The sequence below is a fragment of the Rhinolophus sinicus genome, chromosome 5 (assembly GCF_057876585.1).
Source record: "Rhinolophus sinicus isolate RSI-liver-muscle chromosome 5, RSI-T2T, whole genome shotgun sequence".
Classification (NCBI taxonomy): domain Eukaryota; kingdom Metazoa; phylum Chordata; class Mammalia; order Chiroptera; family Rhinolophidae; genus Rhinolophus; species Rhinolophus sinicus.
In genome coordinates this window covers 82308865-82334444 of record NC_142505.1, presented here as the reverse complement: position 1 = coordinate 82334444, position 25580 = coordinate 82308865, and the positions used below count along the sequence as shown (strand labels likewise).

Genomic DNA, 25580 nt, shown 5'->3' with positions numbered 1-25580 from the left:
ACAGAAACAAACCAATTTTGCTTAAAATAAATTTTAAACAAAAACCCCCAATTTGTAAGAACATTTATATTTACAAATAAGCTCTATTTTACTTTACCTGAGATTGATCTTGAGAAGGTGGAGTGAGCTGAGACACATCTGTGGTAGGAACTGACAGAACGTTGTTTGGATAATCCAATAGGTAAGAAACAACATTAGTATGGCCACCTTTTGCAGCTTCAATGAGCATTGTTGAGCCATCCTGAGAAAAATTCACACCATAATTAATTATTTGTAAATTTCTTCTTTTAATATGATTATGATACACATTTAGTTTCTTATATCTGTGCCATATGAAATCAAAACTCATTTAAATAGTAATGAATATTATACACTAAGTGATCAAACATACATATTTTTATATATTTTAATAGTAATGTATATATTAATTCAGTTATTTTTAAGTAGGATACCTTGAGTCGATGAGTAGGGTCGGCCCCATGAGCCAAGAGTAGCTCAACAACTGCCAGGTGACCTCCTGCACATGCCAGTGACACCACCGTATGATCATTATTGGCTGTAGCCCTGTTCACATTAGCACCTTCAAAGAGAAATAAACAGCAATCTTGGCAAAAGTTGGAATCAAGCTAGTTCACAGACAATTATCATTTTAAAGGTTTTTTTTTGAACTACAACACAGATACAAAAAAGGAGAATAAATCATTAGTGTACAGTCTGAAAATTTTTCACAAAGTAAGCACACCTGTGTCACCAGCACCCAGATCAAGAAATAGAACATTATCCACATACCAGAAGTCCCACCTTGTGTCCCCTTTCAGTCAGTACCCACCCTTCCAATGGTAACTACTATCCTGACTTCCAAACTGGTTTTAGTTTTTGAATTTTATATGAATGAAATCATACAGTGTACTCTTTTGTATGTGTCTGGCTTCTTTCGCTCAATATAATATTTGTGAGATTCATCCACATTGTTGCGCGTAGTTGCAGTTCGTTCATTCAATATCACTTTTAAAATGGAAAATCTAGAAGACTAAGATTAATAAATATATATAGGTTAACATAATCATCAAATAATACCGTTGTATGAAACTCAAAATGTTTCAAAGACATTTTTGATTCACTTCTAGAAAGTGGAAATATAGCCAGGTCTCAAAGTAGAGAAAACAGAATTTTTAAAACTATATTTAAGAGAAATATAATTCTTCATATTGTGTATTTTAAAAGTCAGAGGGATTTGGATATGAAGAGAAGACATAAGATTATCCAAATATGTTATCTGAAAAGCTATCAAGCAAGTTGTTCAATAGCGATGTACAATATGACTTGAGAAAATCTAAATGCAAAATCTTTTCTTAGCCTCTTTTTAACAAGTTGTTTTTCACCCTGGAAAAAAGAATTGGTTTTTAGTTCAACTACCTTTTATAACCCCAAAAGGTCTCAACTAAATAGTTAAGATTATACCAATATTCATTTTTCCTACTTCCTTAATTCCAAACTTACTTTGTGAAGAGAAAAATAAACTTATTGTTGAAACTACTATTATTAATTTATTTAATTTTCATAAATATCCAGCTGAGCCTAATCCTAACTGTCATAAAAGCACCTTTGGGGAAAGGCACACCAATGAACAGCCTTACATTAGCAACATGAGATTATTTTTAAAGTTTTTAATAATAAATGTAAATGATAGGACTGGTTAGCATAGTCACTACAGCCTAGAAAGGTTATATTCAAATATTCCTACTCCTGACAAGCCTGATTATATGTTTAGCAGGGTCGTTGTTGGGTATGATTAGGTAACATCTTTAGTAAAGGAGCATGAAAAAACTCCAAAGGTCATCCATTTGTTTATTACTTCTGTGTGGTTGAGGTAAATAGTTTTTTACAGACTACGTTATAACATTATATAAAGATATGCCTTACTTGGTAGCAAAAATACAATGTGAAGAAAATCTAGTTTTATCCAATTAGAGAAGAAAACAAGTATATTTAAAATGATAAAACACTACACTGCATTCTTAATAGCAAAAAATGTCAGAATTTTATTGGAATAGAGATATAAAATGTTTATTTTAATAGCACATCACCTGAGTAAACCCTCTTTGCATTTTACCATCCTATCCTAGGACTTTTCATCAGATGCCAGAGTACCTCTATCACTATAATACAGAATTAGGCTGAACCAAATGAAATTGCCGATATTATCATTTTTGACGTATAAAATGACAACTTTATATGATTCAACCTAACATGGGTTCAGTGGCATTTCCCTTTTTTATAGTAAACAGTATTGAACTACCTCTTCATCCATCGTTTGAACTTTTTTGCCTAAATATAACCTAATAAATAAATATACTAATAACTCTTTTGTAAAATTGATTAATTCAACAGAACCATAAACAATAGTAGCAGACTTTCTCCCCTCCACCTGCCCCCAGCAGAACTGCTTCATCATTAAATGCTAAACAATACTCTATCTATTAAATGTAACTGGACATTTTATTACATTTCACTTTTCCAACTTTTGGGAACCACCTGCTGTTTGGTTGATAAAAACTTTGAACTTCAAACTCATAAAGAAAGATCCCAGTAAGTACCTCAAGAACTCTATGATTACTAAATGAAATATAGCAACAAAAGACTAGCATACCTTACTTATACTGCAGGTAAAGTAGCTTTAACATAAATTGCAATAGTTTAGGAATTTTTTTCAGAAATTATAGCCTCTTAGAAATGATCACTTGTACTTTCTTTACCTTTGCTAATAAGAAACTGCACAGTACATAGATGACCGGCTCTTGCAGCTTTCATCAAAGGTGTTCTTCCACCTTCAGATTCATGTTCCTATTAAAGAAACAAAAAGTAATCCATTAGTGCCAACTCATTAAGCATCTGTTTTAAATACTTAGTACCAATGACATAAGATATAATGATTTAATACTTACTCAGTGTAGTCTATCTCTCAATTCCACCAAAATATAGGATTAATTTCAGTCCACACTAGATGGTGTAACCATTTAAGGTCAAGTTCAGTTTTACATAGCAAACAGCCCTTAAAGTTAATACTTATGTTCAATCTGATCCTCAAAGAGGAAATTGATGCATTTTCCTAACCCTAAAATAAAAAAGATGCTTTCCTAGCTATTCATCTTTCTGAAAAAGGAGTCTTAAGTCTTGTGAGGTGATTAGGAAGAAGTTGAATTTATATTAGAAGCCAATAAGAACTCAATCATAGGATAGAAACCAATCGCTGAAGATAAACACTAAGTAAGGTATTTCAGGAGTAAAGGGCAAAGGAAAACGAAAAATGTACCAATGAGCAGGTATATTTTAGAGTAGAAATTAAATATCTGAATATAAAAGGCAAAAGAACAGTTTCATAATAACAGAAAGATTGTTATTCTTTCTAGGAAGTTTGCAAGCAAGAGTAATGAATGATAAAACAGCTTCCAACCATCCTAATATCAAATCTGCTGAAAGGAGCTGACTTGTATGGTAAGTAGTACTGTCCGTTGGGAGAACTGTGAACTCTTATTACATTCATCTAAGTATTAAAATGTAGCGATAACATCGTTTCTGTGAAAAGTTCTCTCACCTATCCCCTCTTTCACTGTGTATGCAAACAGTAATTTCTGTTTTTGGTCATCTTTTTTTACTAAGAAAAACTTGATAAAGAAGTGACTAAGTCAGGCTTTATTTCAGCTCTGTTCTTCTTAATTAACTGAGAATCTTTCAGCTACCACATGGTCAACTTAAAAATAGTGTGCTCTGCCAATAGGATAGAATTTAGTCTACTTACACAACTATATCTGATCTACAACTCAGGGAGACCAACAATGAGCAATAAGAGTAGATTGTCAACTAAAGGGAAACTTTACACTGAACTGCAGTAACAGAAATCTCACGCTAATAGATTTTTAAAAAATCTTGATAGTGTGGAATCTTTCAACCTCCTATAAAAATTAGTTTATGCTTTGCCTTTTTAATTGTTATGTATATTGATTACACAACAACCTGTATTAACTCTAAGGTATGGCAGAATGAATAACTATAGATAATGTCAAAATAATTTGGCTTTAGAATGGATTTTGAACTTAGTCAAACGTAGGTAAATCTATGATTCTGGCAATTTAAACAAAACAAAATATACACCATGAAGATCTTACTCAGGAAGACCTAGACAATTATTTGTCCAATTTTTCATCTGCCTTATTTCTGAATTACCATTACAGTCAACAACACACTGGAAATAAATGGCTCCTTTAGAAACTCATTTCCTCTCCTGCCTCAGGGCCTTTTTTGCTCAACCTATTCTCCCTTCCCTGTAACACTTGCTCTTTTTCATCCTTCACATCAAGTCAAGTATTATTTCCACAAGGAAGACCTCCCTGAACTTCCTAACTAGATCACTCTTCCTATTATTGATTTATAGCTGCATGAACCATTCCTTCAAAAGTTCCAATCATATACTAGTTTGTGTAATATTTGGCTAACATGTCTCTTCCACTAAAACATAAGCTCCATAAGAACAGCAATCATGTCCATTTTTGCTTACCATTATAAACCTACCATCTAAAATAATGAAGTGCCTGAATACTGTTTACTACGAAGGAACCTAAGCATAACTGACCTCTCAAATCTTCCCTCTCATAGCACTGAGGTTTGAAGTTTTAATTTTCTACTAGGTAAATGATAGAAAAGTTAATTTAACCCGAAATTAATAGTAGTAGCTAAACTGAAAGTAAGACATTCACTATCTGCATTTGATAATACAGTATTACTAAAACATGGGTGGGCAACACTACCGTGTTTCCCCGAAAATAAGACCTAACCGGAAAACAAGCTCTAGCATGGTTCAAGATGACACCCCTTGAACATAAGCCCTAACGCATCTTTTGGAGCCAAAATTAATATAAGACCCAGTCAAATCACTTCTCTTTTCCTTTCTTTCTCATCTCTTAAGCCTGGCAGTGACATCCATCAACATAACTATATAGATCTCATGAGTAATGGCAAAGACAAAAGATTTTGAAAGACCTGTTTTAGAATAAACTTTTAAAGTAATTGCTAGTTCTACATATTTAAAATATTACCATAGCTGTCAAAAGAAATCAGGAAGTGCACCCCCATGACCAAATCAAATTTTAAAATTCAACATACTAATAAAATTTCTGAAATAAACAGTATGAAAAACTGCCCATTTTATTTTCCTCCCTATAAATATATATTCATTCCTTTGGTTTTTGAACAATATAATTATGTTTGAGAAAATGGCTGGTAAAACAATGCCACATCTTTATAATGTATTTATAATATTTCATGTCTTAAAATACTGTATATCCCACAACACATCTCACTGGTACCAAAATATCTGACCACTAATTCCTTCTTTTAAAATAGGAATCAAATTTGTGTACACTACTTACTTATGAATGTTGGGTTTATTAGTACAGCCAATATTTGTTCAAGATCAATAAAATTTTAGGATATAAATTATAATTTTTCTTCATAAACACAGAAAATTATTTTCTAAGGCTATAAACTTACATATTATGCAGTTTAACATTTCTTCTTTCTCTATTCTTGGGGACAGCTAGAGTATAGGGACTATGTATTTCTTGAATATTTGGTAAAATTCACCTATAAATCCATCTAGGCCTCTTACCTTCATTGGATGGCTGATTTTAAACTACTGATTCAATTTGTAATAGTTATTGTTCTACAGAGGTTTCCTATTCTTGAGTCAATTTTGATTGTTTATATAGAAAAAAATCAGTATTCATTTCACCTAAGTATTCAAATTTATTGTTTCTACGATTGCCTTGCAAATTTTAAAGATCTCTACTCTATCAGATAACTCCATTTAAATGTCTATGACTTACCTCTGCCTTTCCCTTTTGAAAAAAAGTCTGGCTTCTTTTATCTACTTTTTTTTTTTTAAATCAGCTTTTAATTTTGCTTTTCACACCTGTTTTTTATGCCTATTTTTATGTTCTTTTCTATTCTATTTTGCTTTTATCTTTATTATTTTTCTTTGTTCTGTTGTTTTTATTAGCTTCATTTCCATCCATTTTATATATATGCCTACCTATATATAGATATAGGTGTGTGTGTTTGTGTATAAATTTCCTTCTACAGACCACGTTAGCTATATCCTTTTACCCAAGTTTTGATGTGGTTTTTGTGGTAATTTCTACTTTGTAATTTTTACTATGATTGTCTCTTTAACCCATGAATTACGTAAAAATATTTTTCTTCCTTTGCTAGACGTATGTGATTTTTTAAAAAGTTTTTGTTGATTTGTAATTTTAAAGCAATAGAGATCAGAGAATGTAGTCCATATGATTAAGGAGTTTGTTTTAAAGACTTTTCTGTGGCCTAAAACATGGCCAATTTTTACACATTCCATGTATTGGAAAAGAATATATAGTATAGTATATTTATTCATAAGAGCAAACATGATTTTTTTATTCTTAACAATTATTCCACCTGTTTGATCTATCAGTTTCATAGAAGTATCAAAATATCTTAATATAAATGTAGATCTATTTTTGTTGTAATTTTATAATTTTCTATTTTATTTGGAGGCACGTGGTTAGCTATTGATTTGTGAATGATTGTAGTATAAATTGGAGGAGCATTTAATCTCTAAAAATGCTTTTGGCCTAAAATTCCATTTTGTCTGACATTAATATTGCCTTACATAATTTTTCTATCACTTTTTTAATTTTTCCCTGTCACTTTGCTTTAGATTTGTCTCCTGAAAACAGAATTTGCCAGATTTTGATTTTGAATCTAATTCAAAAGTCTAGGCCCTTTAACAATTCAGTTCAATAGGTTTGTATTTGTTCTAATTACTGATGTATTTTTCTAAAAATATCTTTGAAGTTATTTAGTATGTGATCCTCTTCTTCTGAACAACACAAGGCCTCTAGAAAGGCTTTTAACCTTCTAACACATCCCTTGGAATTTCATGCCATTGCTGTCTGGAATTTTAGTATAACTTTAGTTTCAGGCATAAAAATTTAAGTTTATATCAAAAATTTATATTTATAATGTTTTACCAATTTCTTTGCTTACCGTTGCTTCTTGTATCCCACGCCTTCCTCCAGGGTTCATTTTTCTCCTTATTGATGTACACATCTTTTAGTTGTTCTTTTATCAAGGGTCTTAGGTGTAAACTCTTATTCTTTGTAGATCTGAAAATATGCTTATTTTTCCTTCTCTGGAATGGTAGTTGAGTACAGAATTCTATATTGTGTTATTTTTCTCTCGGTATTTTAAGGATATTAACTCCCACTATCTTCTGTGATTATTATTTTAGACATCAACTCTCGCTTTATTAAAGCTTGGCGCAGTCCGCCACAGTTCACTTTTGGGTGACACTGAAGGTAGAGGCTCTGTTTGAGATTCCGAGCCAGTCTATTGTGCTCCATGCACATCCATCCTATAGCATGAGGGCATGTATGCAGATAACTTGAGGGCCCTCAGCAGGGTGGGGCTGGTAGTGGAGATGGTGGTGGTGGTGGTGGTGGGTGGTGATGGTGGTGCCGGGTGTGATTATTGTTGATGAGAACCTGCTGTCAAAAATGTGGTGTTGCTTTGTAAGTAATGCATTTTTCCCTCCAGTAGCATTTATGATATTTTCCTATATTCCTAAAATTCTACAGTTTTATTTGTTTGCTCAGTGATTAATTTTTCAATCAAGGATTCATGTCTGGCTTCAATTCTAGAAAATTCTACATCATTATATCTTCAAACATTGTCTCTGCTTTCTATTTCCAACCTCTCCTTCAGGAACTTCAAAGAGATGCATGGTAGAGCTTCTCAATCTAGACTTTCTCTCAATTTCTCTTCATATTTGTGCTATATTGTTTATTTCTTGTTTTACTGTCTGATTCACTAATTCTTATTCAACTATGTTCAATACACTATTTATCCTACATATTGATTTTTTATTTCCACAATCCCAAACTTTAAATTTGTTTTATTTCATATCCACCTGTTCTTAATTCATAATTATCAGCTTTTGTTTTATTGTCTCACATTGTTTTACAGCTATTGGTTATAATTTAAAATAAACATGTTTAAAATTTAAAGATTGAAGTCTTTTTTCAATTTCCATAGGGATGTAGTCTCTGTTTTGCTTTTCATTTGTTTGCTTGTATTTTAACTACCTCTCTTGACATAGATTTGCACTTGGGCTTTATAATTTTTTTTTTTAATTGAAAAGACTCATTTTGCATCAGAGTTGTTTTTTCTTTTATTTCCATCCACAAATTTATCCATTTTCATCAGATGGTTTGACAGTTGCCTAAGTTGGGCCCTTAAAGTCCATTGAATAAGTAGATCTTTCATTGGTAATGTAAGCTTCTGGCCCCATGGGATTTTTTTCAGTTCTACTCACTAAATCAAAGAATGGTGTTCTCTAAGTCTTAGTTACACTCTTGTCTTTGCTTCTTCCCTCTACCTAGAACAATTAAGCTAATTTCTAACTGCAACTGTGGGAAGTTGCATGGAGGTTTTTTTCCCCATCTTATTTCACAGGTAGGGCAATAAGGTCCCAGCTCCTTGCTTCATTCAAGTACACTAGATTTATTGGCCTGTTCATGTGAGATGCATTCAGTCCCTATTCCCCCATACATGTTGAAATCCCAGTCCCCACTGCCCATTTATTTTAGCCTAAATTCTTCTAAGGCCTATAGCTTCAGCTGTGGATCCATCTCCATTTCTAGTCCCCAGAATTCTTTAACCTTGTTTCTGGGTATAGCTATATTATTTTTCAGTTTAGTTTGTTTTTCTCCCATATTTTATTTATTATGTTTATGTACTTGAAATGACAGACAGCAGACAGGTTTCAAAATATACTCACACTGACTTTACCTTCTTGACTGGAAGTCATTTGTACTTAACATTTAAACAACCTTAAGATAGCTGAAAAGGACTCATTCAGTATATAATAACCCAGAAAAAGAGAACTTAGCCTTTTCTTAAAAAACAAAAACAAAAAAAATCACATTAGGAATTTTGTGTATTTCACAGATAGTTTTAGATCAAGAAAAACTCGTAAGTTTTCCAATTTTGAGTAGTAAAATTAAACAACATGTGTATATGTTATTCCTTAATAAAAAGTTAATGTTTAAAAAGTTTATTAAGGTAAGTTAATCACTAATGATTGAAATATATTAATAGATGGATAATTAGTGCTCATAGCCCCCTAAGAGCTTATCCATGTAAAATGCACTGTAAAGTTCTAGTTCTGATGAGTAAGCACTATGAGAAAAATGGTGTAGTTTTTTCTATCTGGTTTTAGATTACAAAATTCAATTTTAAATTAAGTTTTTCTTTATAATAAATTGATTTCCTTTGAAATCATAGTCATGGGCACCCAACCCAAGGCATGCATTGTATATAGACTTTAACTATATAGAATAGAGCAGTGATTTTTGGGCATGGGAGGAGAACATTGTCTAGGAGGGAAGGACCAGAATCACAGGAGAAGGAAGGGAGACTGTTTTATACTACATATGTACTAGAGGACTCTGATACTCCCCCTTCAGGGTATGTTCTTCCAACCTACCACTATATTAGTTATTACCTTAGTGATCTAGTCATTACTTTAGTGATCTAGTTATCACTAGGTAATTAGTCATTACCTACTGATGAGATTTATATCCCTCAGGAGAACTGAGATGGAAAAAAGATTAAGAGGCACTGTTCTAGGGCTTGTGTTTCGCTCAGTTTCTAAAATTTACAAGTAACAAAGAAAAACCAAGCTTATTCAGTTTGGATGAGCGAAGAATGATTGACTATAAAGCAAAGATGGAAAAAGAAAAAAACTCAATAATGATGCAGAATAATCTGCACAGACTCTGGCAATGTCTCAAAGTGTGGAATATGGAGGTCTTGTCATCAGATATCCCTGGGATAGCAGTTAAAATACAGACTCCCATTTCAAATCTGCTGAATTGAAACCTCTAAAAGTGGGACCACAAACCTTATTTTAAAAAGTATCTCAAGTTTTGAGACTTATAGCTAGAGAGAGATTTATAATCACATTTCCTTTAACAAGCCCTGGGAGAAATATTTTATCTGAAATAAACTCAGCTTTACTTTCTTGATAAGAGCCTGAGATATTACACAAACTGAGTAAAAGTTCACATTTTCATATATTTTGGGAAATAAATTTACTTTGTTCAAATTAGAATGTAATAACAACTTATTCACAAGCCAATAATAAAGATACTTAATAAGCATTATAATTAAGAGTGGCTTGATACTGAAAAATTCATTTTAAATGGCCTAAATTAATTGTGATCTAATCACAATGTATTCCTAACTCATAATTAAGCACTGCTCCTGATTTTAAACAAATCTCTTTTGATTACAATGGATATTAACTTTGCTTGACTTTTAAGACCATCAGGCACAAATTCCACACACTTTTCCAAAAGAAATGTTTGCCTACAAACAAGTATTCACCTTAAAAACCAATTTCAAAAGGAGGTAACAGGAGAAAATTTTAAGGAGATTTTCACTTTATATAAATTAGGGCATGAATAACATTTTTAATTGAAAAGACTCATTTTGCATCAGAGTTGTTTTTTTCTTTTATTTCCATCCACAAATTTATCCATTAAATAATATAACTAATGTTTTCATTTACCTGAGGATTTTATAAAACAATCCAACATATTACCCTATATCTAAATTTCAGATTCTTTTAATAAACAAGTTGAATACAAAGGACTTTATAATTGAGATTTTCTCTCTGGGGTATCTTAACTCTCCCAACAAGGGAGAATACAAAAGAACTATGTGAATAAGAAAATCTATTTTCACCTAAGAGGTTTTTTTTTTGTTTTTTTTTTTTTAAGGAATACCACATAAAAAGAATACTAAGGAAGCAAATTACTAGTAATGTAAATCTCTTTTTATTGGAACTTCATAATATTTTCCAATTGAAGAAGATTTCCTTTGTCACCCACCAGGGTTCTGGAACTTCTTGGCTGGAATTCAGATATCCAGAGTTCTGGTTACCTACAACATCTATTCTTTATGTAGTAGCTTACAAGCATCAAAGGCCACCCTCACCTGATGCTTGGCCGGATCTATGCCCTCCAAAATAGTCTTCATGTCCTCCTGCTTGTCCTGTGAAAGGAAAAAGAACAACTCACGGATCTGATTCCAAAAATAAAAATCACAATTGGCCATGAAGACCGTGTGACTGGTACTTCAGCTGCTAGGCTTCATTAACTCGGGATCTTCAACTAAAAAGATTCTCATCTGTAGAGACCATAATCTCAGGAGCAGTTATGATTCTTTTTAAGGGTATGATAATATGGTTCTCTACCAATATAACTTCAATATAAAGCTTAACATATGCAGATATAATTCTTCTGAACTATTTAAATTCATGCCTGTCTCCAAGCACAACTAAAGCCACAAAATCAAGGGCAGTATCTTTTAACATCTAACCAAAGAAAATAATTAAATCAAAAGAGTTGGGAATATCACAAGTTGGGAGAAAACATAAGGAAAATACTGTAAGATGATTAAATAGTTATGTAGTTCCCCCTCCCCCATTATAAATGCACTCAGTGCTTACACTTTTCAACTAAAACAGGAAACTTCAAAGAACTTGAGAGATGGAATATCTATATTTTCTCTAGACCTAGACTCCTGAGAGAGAGGTGAGACAGGGATATATACGGTTGAGGAAACAGCAATAACCTTTGCAGTCACTGAACAGAGTCAACTAAGTCTCCAAATAAAAGAAATGCAGCCTAGAGAGGGCTTCACTCTAAGTCACTCCTCCCTTCTACCTGGGTGATGTGCTTACTTACCCTAAGAGAATGCATGCTCCTATGGTAGAGGTTTGGTGAGAAAGTATTCTGAGACAACTATATGATTTGAGAGGCTGATTGTTAAGGCTCACTTCCTCTCCCTGCCCCACCCCTGTATGATTTTCAACAAATAGGAAGCCCCATTTGAATATGAATAATAAGCACAAAGTATCCAATATAGAACCTATTAAGAAGTTCCTACAAACATGGAAACAATAAAATTTTAGTCAATATTCCCCTATATTTTTAAACAAATTAAAGAGAACATGAACTCACGGCTGGACAAAGAGATATAATAGCAAGAAGAGATTTAAAAGTGAGTTGGAAGAGCAGAAGAAACTAAGTAATAAAGAAACCATCAAAAACCACATTAGAAGCAGGAAGAGGCGGAGGAGCAGCAAAAATCTTCAGTTAAAAATCACTCGCTGTTTTCCAGGAAAAACTAATCTAGACTAATAAACACCAAGACACATTCTGGTGAAATCACAGAGGTTTAAGTATAATGAAAGAATCTTATGATAATCCAGGCATAAATAGGAAGTTACTTACATATAACAGGGACTATTCTAGCAGGCTTTGGCAATATTCAGTACCACAAAACAGTAGAATAGAGAGAGGGCTTGCTTAGAATTTTGAGGGAAAAACTAGTGATTCATTAATTTTATATATGGCCATATTTGTTTATAAATACAACATACAGTAGTTTCAAAAATGCAAGCCCTGTGAGCTTTTTTTTTAGGGGAGAGGAGTAAATTCAAGTCAATATACCAATATCAGCCAGCCAAAAAGTGAGGCAAGTTTAAAAATTTAGGAATTAAGAGGCTATGTAATATGAAAGACTAGTAAAGTAAACACTGAATCCACTTAAATATACAGTTAAAGTTAAACAACTGTGAGAAATAGGGTCATAGAACACAAATGTTTAAAATCATGGTAACGTAAAAAATAACTCCTGAAACTCCTATGGTGGAAGATACATTAATCTCCTCTCTCAGAATGAAGTCAATAGATAGTGTTTGAATATTTGATTTTCAAAAAATAAATTTGTTCTTTAAAGAAATGAACAAAAAATTTCAAAATTTGCATTTGTAAATGATGTCTGAATAGTCTTCCAGAAAGTAACTTTATACCTGTGCTTTATAGAGCCGGGAGGTGCAATTAATGAGCAGCTCATAGGGCTACTTGGAACACGGGGAGATTTTTTAGATAAAACAAACCTGGGGACTATGATCAAAGATTAGAATATTAAAACATGAAGAATGGATGGAAGGAAGGAAGAAAGGAAAAATGGAAGGAAGGGAAAGAGGGAAGGAAGGTGAGAGGGAGGGAGGGAGGGAAGGATCTAACTCATGTTACTGAGAATATGGGAAGTGAGGAGGTCTCAGTCATTAATAGAAGTATAGACTAATTCAGCATTTTTAACCAATTTTGCAGCAACTAACAAAAATTTAGATGTGAACTCTTTGATATTCCAACAATTTCACTTGCAGGAATTTATCCCTATAGATATATTTATAAAAGTAGCAAAAATATATAAATATGCTTAACAATATTTAGCACAGTCGCATTTGTAATATATAAAATTGTAATAACCCAGATGTTTATGAATAACTGGTTAATAAATTAGATAGAACACTGGGTACCTGTGAAAGGAAATGAGAAATCTATAGGAACTGACATAGAAAAATATTAATAAGAAAAAAGTTGCAGAAGAGTATACTCATATATGGTAACAAGTCCTTTTGTATAAAAAAAAGACGTATAGCCCATATACACAGAATATATATATACTTGGGTGTATAGAAATGTCTAGAAGGACACACAACATATTGCTTAAATTAAAAAAAAAACAACTTACAAAAGAAGACCTGGTCCACATTTCTATTTTATAAGATTTAACATAGATAACAAACTGATCCTTCAAATTTTTTATTTTATTTTAGGGGAAGTCCATATTAAATCCCATTTTAAGGAAATAATTTCCAGGAATAAGAACAAAAGGGTGCTAATGTTTCCATTAGCTCAACTATTCTAGGAAAATGCTCCCCAAAAGTTCATTTGCTTGGTAGAATACAGTCCAAGGAAAACAACAAGGGTCAGAGAACTTACTTTATGGTTAGGGATGAAAATCAGTGATAGTCCACTGTGACATCTTCAAAGGGCTCTATTTCCTTATCAGTGTAAAAGTGCTTCAATTTTTATTAAAACATTAAAAATAATAAACACTTAAAAGCTATGGTCAACACTACAGAGAAAATCAGTATAATGAAAATCAAAAGTCTATTTCAATAAGGAATTATATGAAGAATTAAACATTGATAAGAATGTTTCTTTTAATGTATGTGATTTTTCATCATATATACATAAACTAACTCTAGAAGGATAGAAGAAATGAACAACATTAATTGCCAATGGAGAGAAAAACCGGGTACCCATGGGATCTTTTTATACTTTGTAAATTTTGAACCATGTAAACGTTATTACGTACTTAAAAATAAGAAAAAAATATTTTTCAAGTAATTTTAAGAATTTCGTTAAATATAAATTTAGCCACAATGAGGAAAATAACTAATTGACATAGGACCAACTATTATTCAATATGGCAAAGACCCCATAATTAGCAACACTATGCCTACCATACTTCTTTAAATGGGTTCTATTTATTTTCTCCGATCCATTTCATCTAAAGCAGATTTATTATGAGCATAAAGAAAGGAACCATGTTCTATCTCATGTCTTTGGGTACCCTCTCCCTCTTCCACCCCTATCTTTAAGGTGACAAACATTGTAAAGTAAAATGGAATTCTAAAGTCCTTGTTTTACATTGAACATTTCTTATGTATACTTGAAAGCCAAAGCTGAGAAAACAATCCTAATCAGAGGAAATTTTGAAAAGTCTGAAGATTTAAAAGATGAGATGATGTAACTCAAGTTTATTTGCTATTTGAAATAAACTTTAACTGCCGGAAAAGGAGAATCAATTTATAGTTGGATAATTCCAAAGATCATCTAGTCCATTTAATACATCCAACAGGTAGTTGGTCAAGTTGTTCTTTAAAAATCATAAAATTAGATTTCTTAAGCTAGGTCATTAAAGATCATCTGGTCCAAACCCTTCATAAAAAAGGGAGAGAATGAAGAGGGGGGAGAGGGGAAGAAAAAAAGGAAGCCTATGAAAATTTAAGTGATTTGCCCAAGGACACCCAGCAGAGCCAAAGAATATTTACACGACCTTGGTAAAATATTCCAGAAAATGTTATCAAATTTCATTTTATAGATGAAAAAATTGAGGCAAATGTTTGCTTACAGATCAGTGATTCGATGGCTATGATGAAAATTTAGGTGCCTTGTCTAATGTTCAGCATCAGTTCTTTCTAAACAACTTAGCACAGCTTTTGTCACTCATTAGACCTCCACTCAGATCTAGAATTGTAGGATGCCTTTCATAGGCACTTCTTCTGTTAAGTCAGTCTACTTTTGAATAGCAATGCAGGCCTATATAATGATAAATTGGGTCACAAAATCTCTCGATAATATAACTAGAATGTATTTACCTTCTCTAATATCTGTTAGTTGTTCATTATGGGAAATTCTCCTTGAGTTCAGAACCTACTGATCAGTTATGATAACTCTTCTAGAAATAAAAAACCAAAGGAGCTGGAGACAAGGAAGAAATACTTTTTAACTGATTTATATATCACTCTACCTCCCATTCCAACTTTAGCTTTGTTGGCAAATACATATGAAGAAAATGCCACAGAAGATAAATATTTCTTCTGTCTTAACAAATGTATCAATGATTTCATGCTGAAATTAATATGCCATGGTAAAAAGAGAAAGATTCTACCATCTTCACAAATGGTTTGAGAAACACAAACACCAAAACACCTTTTACATGTTAGCCAACTCAACTAAACATACTATCCATACCCCTCATCAGGGCTTTGGAAATTCTGAATTGATATAGTCATCTTTCATACACAAGGGTCGTGTCTGTAACACGGGGATGGAAACCAGGAAAATATAGACAACAAAGTCGGTCGAAATTAAAAGCAAGCAAGAGAAAAAAAAAAGTAGAGTAGTATTTTATAATCCAAATTATACTGTTAAATAGTTAACTATATAAAATTCTCCACCTTCAACTTAAGAAGTATAAGTGCAGGTTGGTTAGAAGACTGTGGTAAGAGAAATCAAGTCATAAGTGCTTGAGCTGAAGTAAGCTATAGAGATGAGAACAAGTATGAAATATTAAAAGTCTGCCTTCTGGTCTAAAGACTAGTAATTGGGGAGAATGGCCTAGGCAGGGTTGTCCAAACTTTTTTCAACGTTTTTTACCAAGGGTTATATGCGGTAAAATACACAAATAGCCGGGCCACTCACTCGAGGTGAAGTACGTAGTGCCTCACCTGGTTTATTTAAGTAAACTAAATATATTTTTGGAATTTGCTGCAGGGCCAATAAAAAATGGATTGCGGGCCGCAGTTGGCCCGTGGGCCGCAGTTTGGACACCCCTGGCCTAGAGTAACACAGGACAGTATAGCATTGGCTGAAGGACCATGGGAGTCTGTCAACTTCAGTTTTTAAATGGTATTTATTGGTTGTTTCTGGTAAAGCAGTTCAGTAACAAATTTGTAAGGAGACTGCTAATATGAAAACTCCTTCTCAGAGAAATAAGATTAAGTAGTTTCCAAAGACTGTCTGTTTTTTCCTAAATATTTCTTTTAGAGTTTAAGCACTACAGACTGTTAATGGATTTTAATACAAACTTTCTTACAATGGGTTTACATCATTTTGTACCTGTAATCACACCAAATACTAAAAAAAAACCTGAGCCAATAAACAAAGATACTATGCAGAGGAAAAAACACACATAAAGAAATAATATTTATTTCAAAATATAATGATTCCCATTATAGTGGTAACAAGAGATGTAAATAACAGGACGATATGAGTTAGGTCATTTGTTCAGGGCTCTCTGCTTATATTATAGAATAAGCTCAGTGCCTATAGAGTAGTTAAAATGATTCTGCATGTTAAACAGGGAGAATTTACAAAAAACTCTGGAATTAATGGACAATTTTTAATTTAATTATTGATTTTTCAAAAAGAACATTTTAAGTGGCCTATTTAATAATATTAAACTAGTCCAAAGATTTTAAATAATGGATTATTCAAATTTATGCAATTAAAAAGTTAGATAAACTACATAATCCTTAATCTCCAAATACAATGGATATTCAGTGTGCTTTTAACTGCAAGTATCTATAAATATTTTTAATTTGAAATATTTCAAAACTAGAAAAAAATGAAGTTTCAAATAACTAAGCTTCAAATTAGAAGACACACATATTATGAGGATCTACCTGAAAATGCTCTAGTATGCCATCAGTTCTGGCTATGAATTTTTTAAAAGCAATAAATAAGAAAATTTCTAGATTTTCTTCAAAACTAAGTTCTCCATTATACCCACTATACATTTAGATGAAAAGCCCTAAAACTTCTCAGTTTCACCTCAGGAAACAATACAAGAAAACTAAACTGTTGCATTAAATTTATTTAAAACCATAATTAATATATTAACTGATTCTGGTGCAGAATAATTCGAAGAATGGAAACAACAGTTTTAAAAATATAATATCAAATCTTGAATTATAGCAAAAGTTAAGCTCTAAAATCTAACAAAGCATAGGGGTTGGTCCAGACTCTGTTCCAAAGGCTTACTTGCACATCCTTATTTCAAAGTGAGGGTAAAAATAGTTCCCCAAAAAGGGAAGGTTCTTTGCCAACCTACAAAAACACCTGTTTAACTTAAAGAACTAGTAAACCTAGATATCAAAAATACACCTCAGGGACGCCAGAAATGGAATTTATCTCCACTCCTTGCAATGGAGGACAAGATAGATGCTACTGCCTTGTTAGCTAGTAAGAATTATGGGTCACTTTTTCTCAGGACTCAGGGACTAATATGCCTGTTTTACTCACTTCTTGTGTTTGACTAGGTCTTTTTTCAAACTCCCTCTGGCTTATAACAAAGCCTGAAATCACAAAGGTTATTTACAGGTTTTAAATATCAAACTTTTTGTACTTTCCCATACTTTCCATATCTTCTATAAAGAATATGTAATTAGGAAAAGAACTAGTATTAAAATTGAAATGTCTCTCCAGAGTGCAAAAGCATGGAATAAGTAACATATTTTTAAAAGTTAAAATCAATATATAAAATAATTCAAAAGGAGAAAATAAAAGTTACGCACATGAAGTTATTAAATCTAACAGTGTTTATAAATGAAAACTGAAAAGCAAGTAAAAAGTTCAATAATAAGTGAATGATTATGGTTCATCAACTTGATGGAATACTATGCAAGAGTTGTAAATGTAGAAATTGTAGCATTATGGAAAAAATTATGAAAAACAGTGGAAAAATAGAAAACAACCATATTATACTATGTAATTACACGTAAATATGAATGCATAGAATTCAAAATAGAAAAATAAACAATTATGTTAAAATAACAGTATTACCCTCGTATTTAATTAAGATATATATTCATCTGAGCCATTTCTAAAATTTTACTTTAAATGTAAAATATTCTGATAAATTCAAATCTTTCTATCTGTTCATTTAATGCAATTCTTCTAAGGAATTCTAATCACAAACACTATACCTAATTCCAGAAGACTATAAAAATAAAACATTTGAAAATATTTCATAATAGATGTCTAACCTGGTCAAAATCAGTAAAGTTTTGTTGATCAGAATGCATTTAACAGATAGTTCCTCTTTTTCCTATTTAATATTTTCAGAAGAACTCTCAACAGGGTAATAAAGGACTTTGCCATAGAAAAATGGGAGAAGGAAGAAAGAATTCAGGTAAGAATTCAGAGGATAAGAGTATTAAACTTCGTTTAATCTTTTATGCTCTTCCCTATTTATTTCAAGTGATGAAATACTTCAATTCTTAATTTTTATAGATGACTCAAAGCAACTCTAAAAAAGGAAAAAGATATAGAAAGAAGGTAGAAGATTGAAATCTACTTAAAATATCTCTCTGTCATAATTCTCAAATAAAAAAGTACACCTCAGAACTTCTAACTGATGGGGAAGATCCTAATTAATGAGAATGAATGCTAGTGTTACCGTTATAATATTTAGTATTTGTAGAAACGATAATAAATGGCATATACTATACATTTACTTTAGTCAGTAATTATTTTCGAACAATGTTCTCAGGTATCTATTTGGGAATGTCTGTTATTGGAAATGCTTTAAAAGGCAATATTTGCATATTTCCCCGCCAAATACCTGAAACTAATAAAGTTGACCCATTAAAACACGTCTCATAAATTTTTATGAAATATATAAAGGAATTCTGGTACTAAGTCTAGAAAGCAGTTTAAAGTACCCTTACAAAATAAAAATGAGCTAAAGCACACATTTCATTAAGAAGCATGAACGTTTAAGTGGCATATGATTTACAATTTACCATAGTTGTAAAGGAATATTACATATATGAACCTGCCACCTAATGGGACATTTTGAAAAGCCAGAGTAGAAAATACTGAAAGAAGAGAAAAATAATAGAATGCTTTAATAATGTTGTTAGGAAGATGATAGTAGCTTTGTTTTTAAATGTCTAATTAGAGAAACAAAAGAAATCACGCAAAGTGATTTGATAGGTTATTCTAATCTGTAAACATATCTTGAATTTATGATATGTCTAATACAGGGCAGTTTAAAAAGTTCAGGAATGCTAAATGGGATTGGGGCGAGAGGAAGAAACAAACAGTTTTACCTAGGAAATGAAATAGTATGCCCTATTAAAAACAAACTATTTTTAAATACATTTAATAAATGCAACAAAACTAGAACAGCCAAACTTAAAAAAAGTTATTTTGTACAAAGCATGCAAACATAAATCTTTACTGTGTTTTCTAAATGTTAAAAATAAATGAATGAGTATTAACACAAAAATATTTGAAATTAAAAATATCTTACTAAATCGGCCCCTGCTTGAAGTAAAACATCTGCAACGTCAGTATGTCCATTTTCACAAGCATAGGTTAAGGCTGTGTCTCCTGTTGCTGTTGTAGCATGAACATTAGCACCTAGCAAACAAAAAAATTATACATTTATTTTGTGAATTTTAAAATTAGATTATTTCAATTTTGCAATTTGGTGAAATTGATAAACCCCAAATATGAAAATATCACTATGTATTTTAAATATCCTAATTTCCCTTTAAATATGCTTTGTAAAAATGCTTCTAGCCACGCAGAAATGAACTATACTAAATGATTTTAAAACAGTAAAATTTGCCTACATATCCCCAGTAAGATATACTCTAAGAAATAAAAGAGCTGGAAAAACAAAAAATATTAAACAGTTTTCAGAAATCATATTGGTGGTAGTGTGGGGCTTTAATTCTGAGACAGTTCTATGAATGTTTTGGTAAAAATCAAATGAGTAATCCTTTGGTGAGAAGTGAAATTTTTGGCATGGTTGAGAGAAAACACAGATGAGATTGTTTAAGTAAAAACCCTATGGTTCTGGGCCAGCCCGGTAGCTCAGGCAGTTAGAGCTCCATACTCCTAACTCTGAAGGCTGCCAGTTCGATTCCCACATGGGCCAGTGGGCTCTCAACCACAAGGTTGCCAGTTCGATTCCTCGACTCTTGCAAGGGATGGTGGGCTGTGCCCCCTGCAACTAGAAAACGGCAACTGGACCTGGAGTTGAGCTGCACCCTCCACAACTAAGATTGAAAGGACAACAACTTGACTTGGAAAAAAAAAAGCCTGGAAGTACACACTGTTCCCCAATAAAGTCCTGTTCCCCTTCCCCAATAATAAAACAAAACAAACAACAAAAAAACCCTATGGTTCTGAAATGGAGCTATAGACATAAATTAATGATGTATATTTATCTATAAGAAAAACAAATATTTCCTAACTCTGACCAACTAAAAAGGCCTCGAGACAATGATAGATCAAGCCTAAATAGCATCTCTAGCTTAGATTGTGGTCTCTAAGTACCATCTCCCACTAAATGGAATGAGGGTTTCTTAGAAAAATGATTGGTTCCAAGATTAGGGCAGGATCTGCATAAGATGAGCCATATCATAAAGCAAGGAAACCATCAAAGACTATAATAAGATCACATCAAAAGGATTTAGGAGCTCGCCTTATTGACCACAGATAGTCAAACTGCCCCATCTTTCGACAAGTTTTGCATTAAAAAAAAAGATGGAGTAAAAGCCATCATATACGTTATACATATGTTTAAATCCAAAAGTTCAAATTAAGGTTCAAATGAAAAACTACAAAAAACCCACTTCATTGGTCACCACTGATGGAGGCTTAGGGGACCAGCTCACTATTTTGTAAACTGTCAAATAAAAGGTGACTTATACCTAAGAGTAACCAAATAGTTCATGAGGGGAAGTTTCTCTCTCTATCTCCCTGTCTCTGTCTCTTTTGAACCTGAAAAGGCTGGTTGTCAAAATTTCTCTTTATAGACCTATTCCAGCTAATAAACAAGTAAGCAATAATAGAATCTAACCACTTTGCAACCCTTAATGAATTAATGGATCTAAGCAATAGTCATCAATAGCTAATAATACTACAAAAAAAAAAGAGAGACAATCAGATATTTACTGTCTCCTGAAGACAGTACAGAAATACTACCTATGAAGTAGTCTAGTACACACACACACACACACACACACACACACACACACACACTCCATACCTGAATTCAATCAAGACTCTACATCTAAGACCCGAAACCATAAAACTCCTAGAAGAAAATATAGGTGGTGAATTTGCAGACATTACCCTGAGTAATATTTTTATTGATATATCCCTTTGGGCAAGGGAAGTAAAAAAAAGCAAAAAACATATGAGATTACATCAAACTTAAAAGTTTTTTCACAGCAAAGGAAACCATCAATGAAACAAAAAGGCAGTCTATTGAATGGGAGAAGATATTTGTCAGTAATACATCTGGTAAGAGGTTAATATCCAAAATTTATAAAACACTCATTCAGCTCAATACCAAAAAAGCAAGCAACCCAATTAAAAAATGGGCAGAGGACATGAAGAGACGTTTCTCTAAAGAGGGCATACAGATGGCCAACAGTCATATGAAAAAATGCTCAACCTCACTAATCATTAGAGAAATGCAAATAAAAACCACAATGAGATACCACCTCACTCCGGTCAGAATGGCTATCACCAATAAATCAACAAACAACAAGTGCTGGCAAGGGTGTTGAGAAAAGGGAACCCTGATGCAGTGTTGGTGGGATTGCAGATTGGTGCAGCCACTGTGGAAATCAGTGTGGAGGTGTCTCATAAAACTGGAAATGGAACTATCTTATGACCCAATAATTCCACTCTTAGGTATCTATCCAGAGAAATCCAAAACGCTACTTCAAAAAAATATATGCACCCCTATGCTTATTGCAGCGCTATTTACAATAGGCAAAACTTGGAAACAACTGAAATCACTGGTAGACAACTGGAGTAAGAAACTGTGGTACATTTATATAATGGAGTATTACTCGGCTACAAAGAAGAATGAAATCTTACCATTTGCAACAATATGAATGGACCTAGAGAACATTAAGCTAAGTAAAATAAGTCAGACAGAGAAAGACAAATACCATATGATCTCACTTATTTGTGGAATCTAAAGAACTGAACAAATGAGGAAAGTAAACAGAAATAGTCTCAGAAATATAGAGGAAAAACTAATGGTTGCTAGAAAGGAGGGGGGTGGGCATGAGGAAGAAGGGGAAGGGATTAGACAGCATAAATTGGTAACTACAATATTGGCACAGGGATATGAAAGACAGTTTGGGGAATATAAGCAATAATGTTAAGATTTTGATAGGTACATGTCTTATTAGGGAGACCACTTCATGGTATAGATGCTTGATCACTGAACTGTACACCTGAAACTGAAGCTGAATAATATTGTATGTCAACTATAATTTAATATATATATATATATAGTCACGGGACATGGAGTATAGCATAGGGAATAGAGTCAATGGAATTATAATAGCTATATACGATGTCAGAGAGCAATAGATTGGGGGGGCTTATTAGTAAGGAGTGAAATGTCTAACTATTGCATTGTTTCGTGCACTTGAAACTAATTTAAAAATTTTTAAATAAATAAATAAATAATTTAGATACAGAGGAAAACGACTCTAGATCTAACTAAGACTTTATGGGAAATCCAAGGGACAGAAAAACAAGTTAAATGAAATCATTGAGATGCAATTAGAAAAATCCATATTCTGTAAAGCCTAAAAAATAAACATTTCATTTCTTCAACCAAAACTTGTAAGGAATAAGAAAAGAAAGATGGAAGGGGAGCACATAGATAAAAAGAGATTTAACAGACATATTGAGTAATAGTTATTATATGAGTCTTACTTGAATCCTGATTCAAAAAAGTCATTAAACATACACATACACATATAAGACTATCAGGAAAATATGACCTGCTTGGATATTTAATACTAAAGAAATATTATTTATAAACTGTAGGCAGAAAATAGTAGTTATTTTTTAAAAAGATTATCTTTTAGAGATACATATTGAAATATTTATTGATAATTTATAAAATAAATCTTTAAAATAATTTACTTTCAAATTTAAAAAAATTAAATTTTAAATTGAAAAAATGTTTTTGTAATTATTTATGGTGACGGATGTTAACGAGACTTATTGTGATCATTTCACAATATATACAAATATAGAATCATGATGTACACCTAAAACTAATATGTTATATATCAGTAAAAAAATTTTAAATGTTTAATTATTAAAAAAATTATAGTTTTGTAAAAATAATGGGGGACTGAAGGGTGTATAGATAAAATGAGACTGGTCACAAATTAAAAACTGTTAAAGCCGGGTGATGGGTTTGTTATACTGTATTTTCTGTATGTTTGAAAAAAATGCCATAACAAAAAGGTTTTTCATTTTTAAAAAATTGTATAGGCAATGTATAAAAAGACCTATTGGATTTTTCTTTAGTGCTACATTATAAGAACTTTATGTAAATAAATCACACTCCAATCTGGAAAAGAAATTTTTTTAGGTAGTCATCATATGAAAAAGTGATTCTCAAAACTATGAATAGTTATGGAAACTACATGCTTCAAATTAGCAAAAATAGCTCTATAAGGGAATCAATTGTGATGGAATTGAAAAGACAATGTCAGGAGTTCTAAATTTGAATACTGGCTTTTGGTTTCGTTCAGGAAATTATGTAACATGATTGTGCATCAGTTTCCATACCTATAATAGCATGTTTAATATTTCTTACTATACAGGGACCAGTGGTAATTAATAGCATTAACAGAGTTGAGCAGAATGTCTGGTATTCAATAATTTCTTAGTAAACATTTATTCCTTCTTTTAAAAGCCTTGTACAATAGCACGGGTATACTTACAAGAGAGGTGTAAAAAGAACGTAAAAAGGTAACCACTGGTAGAAACAGACTCTTTTATTTTGTTTTAATTGAGGTATAACTGACATGAGAAAGACTCTTGAATGGGACAGTTACTGAAAATGATGAAGGAACAATGACTGAACAGTGCATACACTAACCACAGTGATTAATACTATTTGAGTTAGGGAAGAGGTCAGTTTGTGTGATTGGTTTGTGCATTAGTTCAAAATCTAAACAATCACCTGAACCATTAACAAGCTGGATTAATAAATTGTTTCGGTAATAATTCAAAGGAAAAATTGAGGCTGGGCCATATTCAAATTAATATTAACAGTGAAAGCCCAAAAAGGATGAATAAAGCTTTGCTAAATATTTTATTTTCCTTTATATAATAATTTCTTTATCAAGTTTTAAACGCTATTATCAGAAGTAGATAAAAAGAAATATTTCACATTATTTCTAAAGAATATATAAAGGTGGAGTGGCCAGATGGCTCTGTTGGTTAGAGCACGGGCTCTGAATAGGGTTGCCGGTTCAATTCCCACATGAGCCGTGAGCTGCGCCCTCCACAACTAGATTGAAGACAAGGAGCTGCCGCTGAGCTTCCGGAGGGGTGGCCAGATGGCTCAGTTGGTTAGAGCAGGAGTTCTCAACAAGGTTGCCAGTTCAACTCCCACATGGGATGGTGGGCTATGCCCCCCGCAACTAAAGATTGAAAAAATGGAGACTGGACTTGGAGCTGAGCTGCGCCCTCCACAACTAGATTGAAGGACAACGACTTGGAGCTGATGGGCCCTGGAGAAACACACTGTTGCCCAATATCCCCTAATTAAAAATAAAATAAAATTATATATTATAAAGGTTTATGTCTACCTGGATCAATTCTTATTTTGCTTTATAAAACTACAATATTCTATGTAAAAACATTTTTGTTACTATTGCTTAACAATGTGTAAATCACAAATTATTTTAAAACTAAGTACTTCTGCCAAAAAATAAAACCCCCACTTGGGGGTGTGTGTGTGTGTGTGTGTGTGTGTGTGTGCGCGCGCGCATGCGAAGACCCAGAAATGTCAAGAAATGAACATGCTTAAAGGTACCAAATTATGATCTCTATACTCTCTTCTTATTAACAGAGACTAGGACAAACTAACTTCTCCCTTCCAGAAACCACGAACCACTCACTGGAGAAAGAAGGTCAACGAGAAGCCTTATGATCACTAAGCAAACAATAATAAGAAAGCTTTTAAAAAATGACATTTTTGGA

At 32.5% G+C, this 25580-nt stretch overlaps 1 protein-coding gene across 4 annotated transcripts in view; it reads right to left on the bottom strand.

The window, feature by feature from the left end:
• The window catches only part of ANKHD1 (ankyrin repeat and KH domain containing 1), a 104077-nt gene that overhangs the window by 35270 nt on the left and 43227 nt on the right, over window positions 1-25580 (bottom strand). For 2 of the 4 annotated variants that reach the window (XM_019740239.2, XM_074313638.1), the window contains exons 10-14: window positions 19843-19952; window positions 11095-11151; window positions 2757-2844; window positions 453-580; window positions 98-241 (exon numbers count right to left, since the gene is read on the bottom strand). In XM_019740239.2, coding sequence (XP_019595798.2) covers window positions 98-241; window positions 453-580; window positions 2757-2844; window positions 11095-11151; window positions 19843-19952 — 527 coding nt within the window. Of the gene's footprint in view, window positions 1-97; window positions 242-452; window positions 581-2756; window positions 2845-10911; window positions 11152-19842; window positions 19953-25580 lie in introns of those variants that run through there. The other 2 variants (XM_019740240.2, XM_019740241.3) reach the window with 2 other exon arrangements.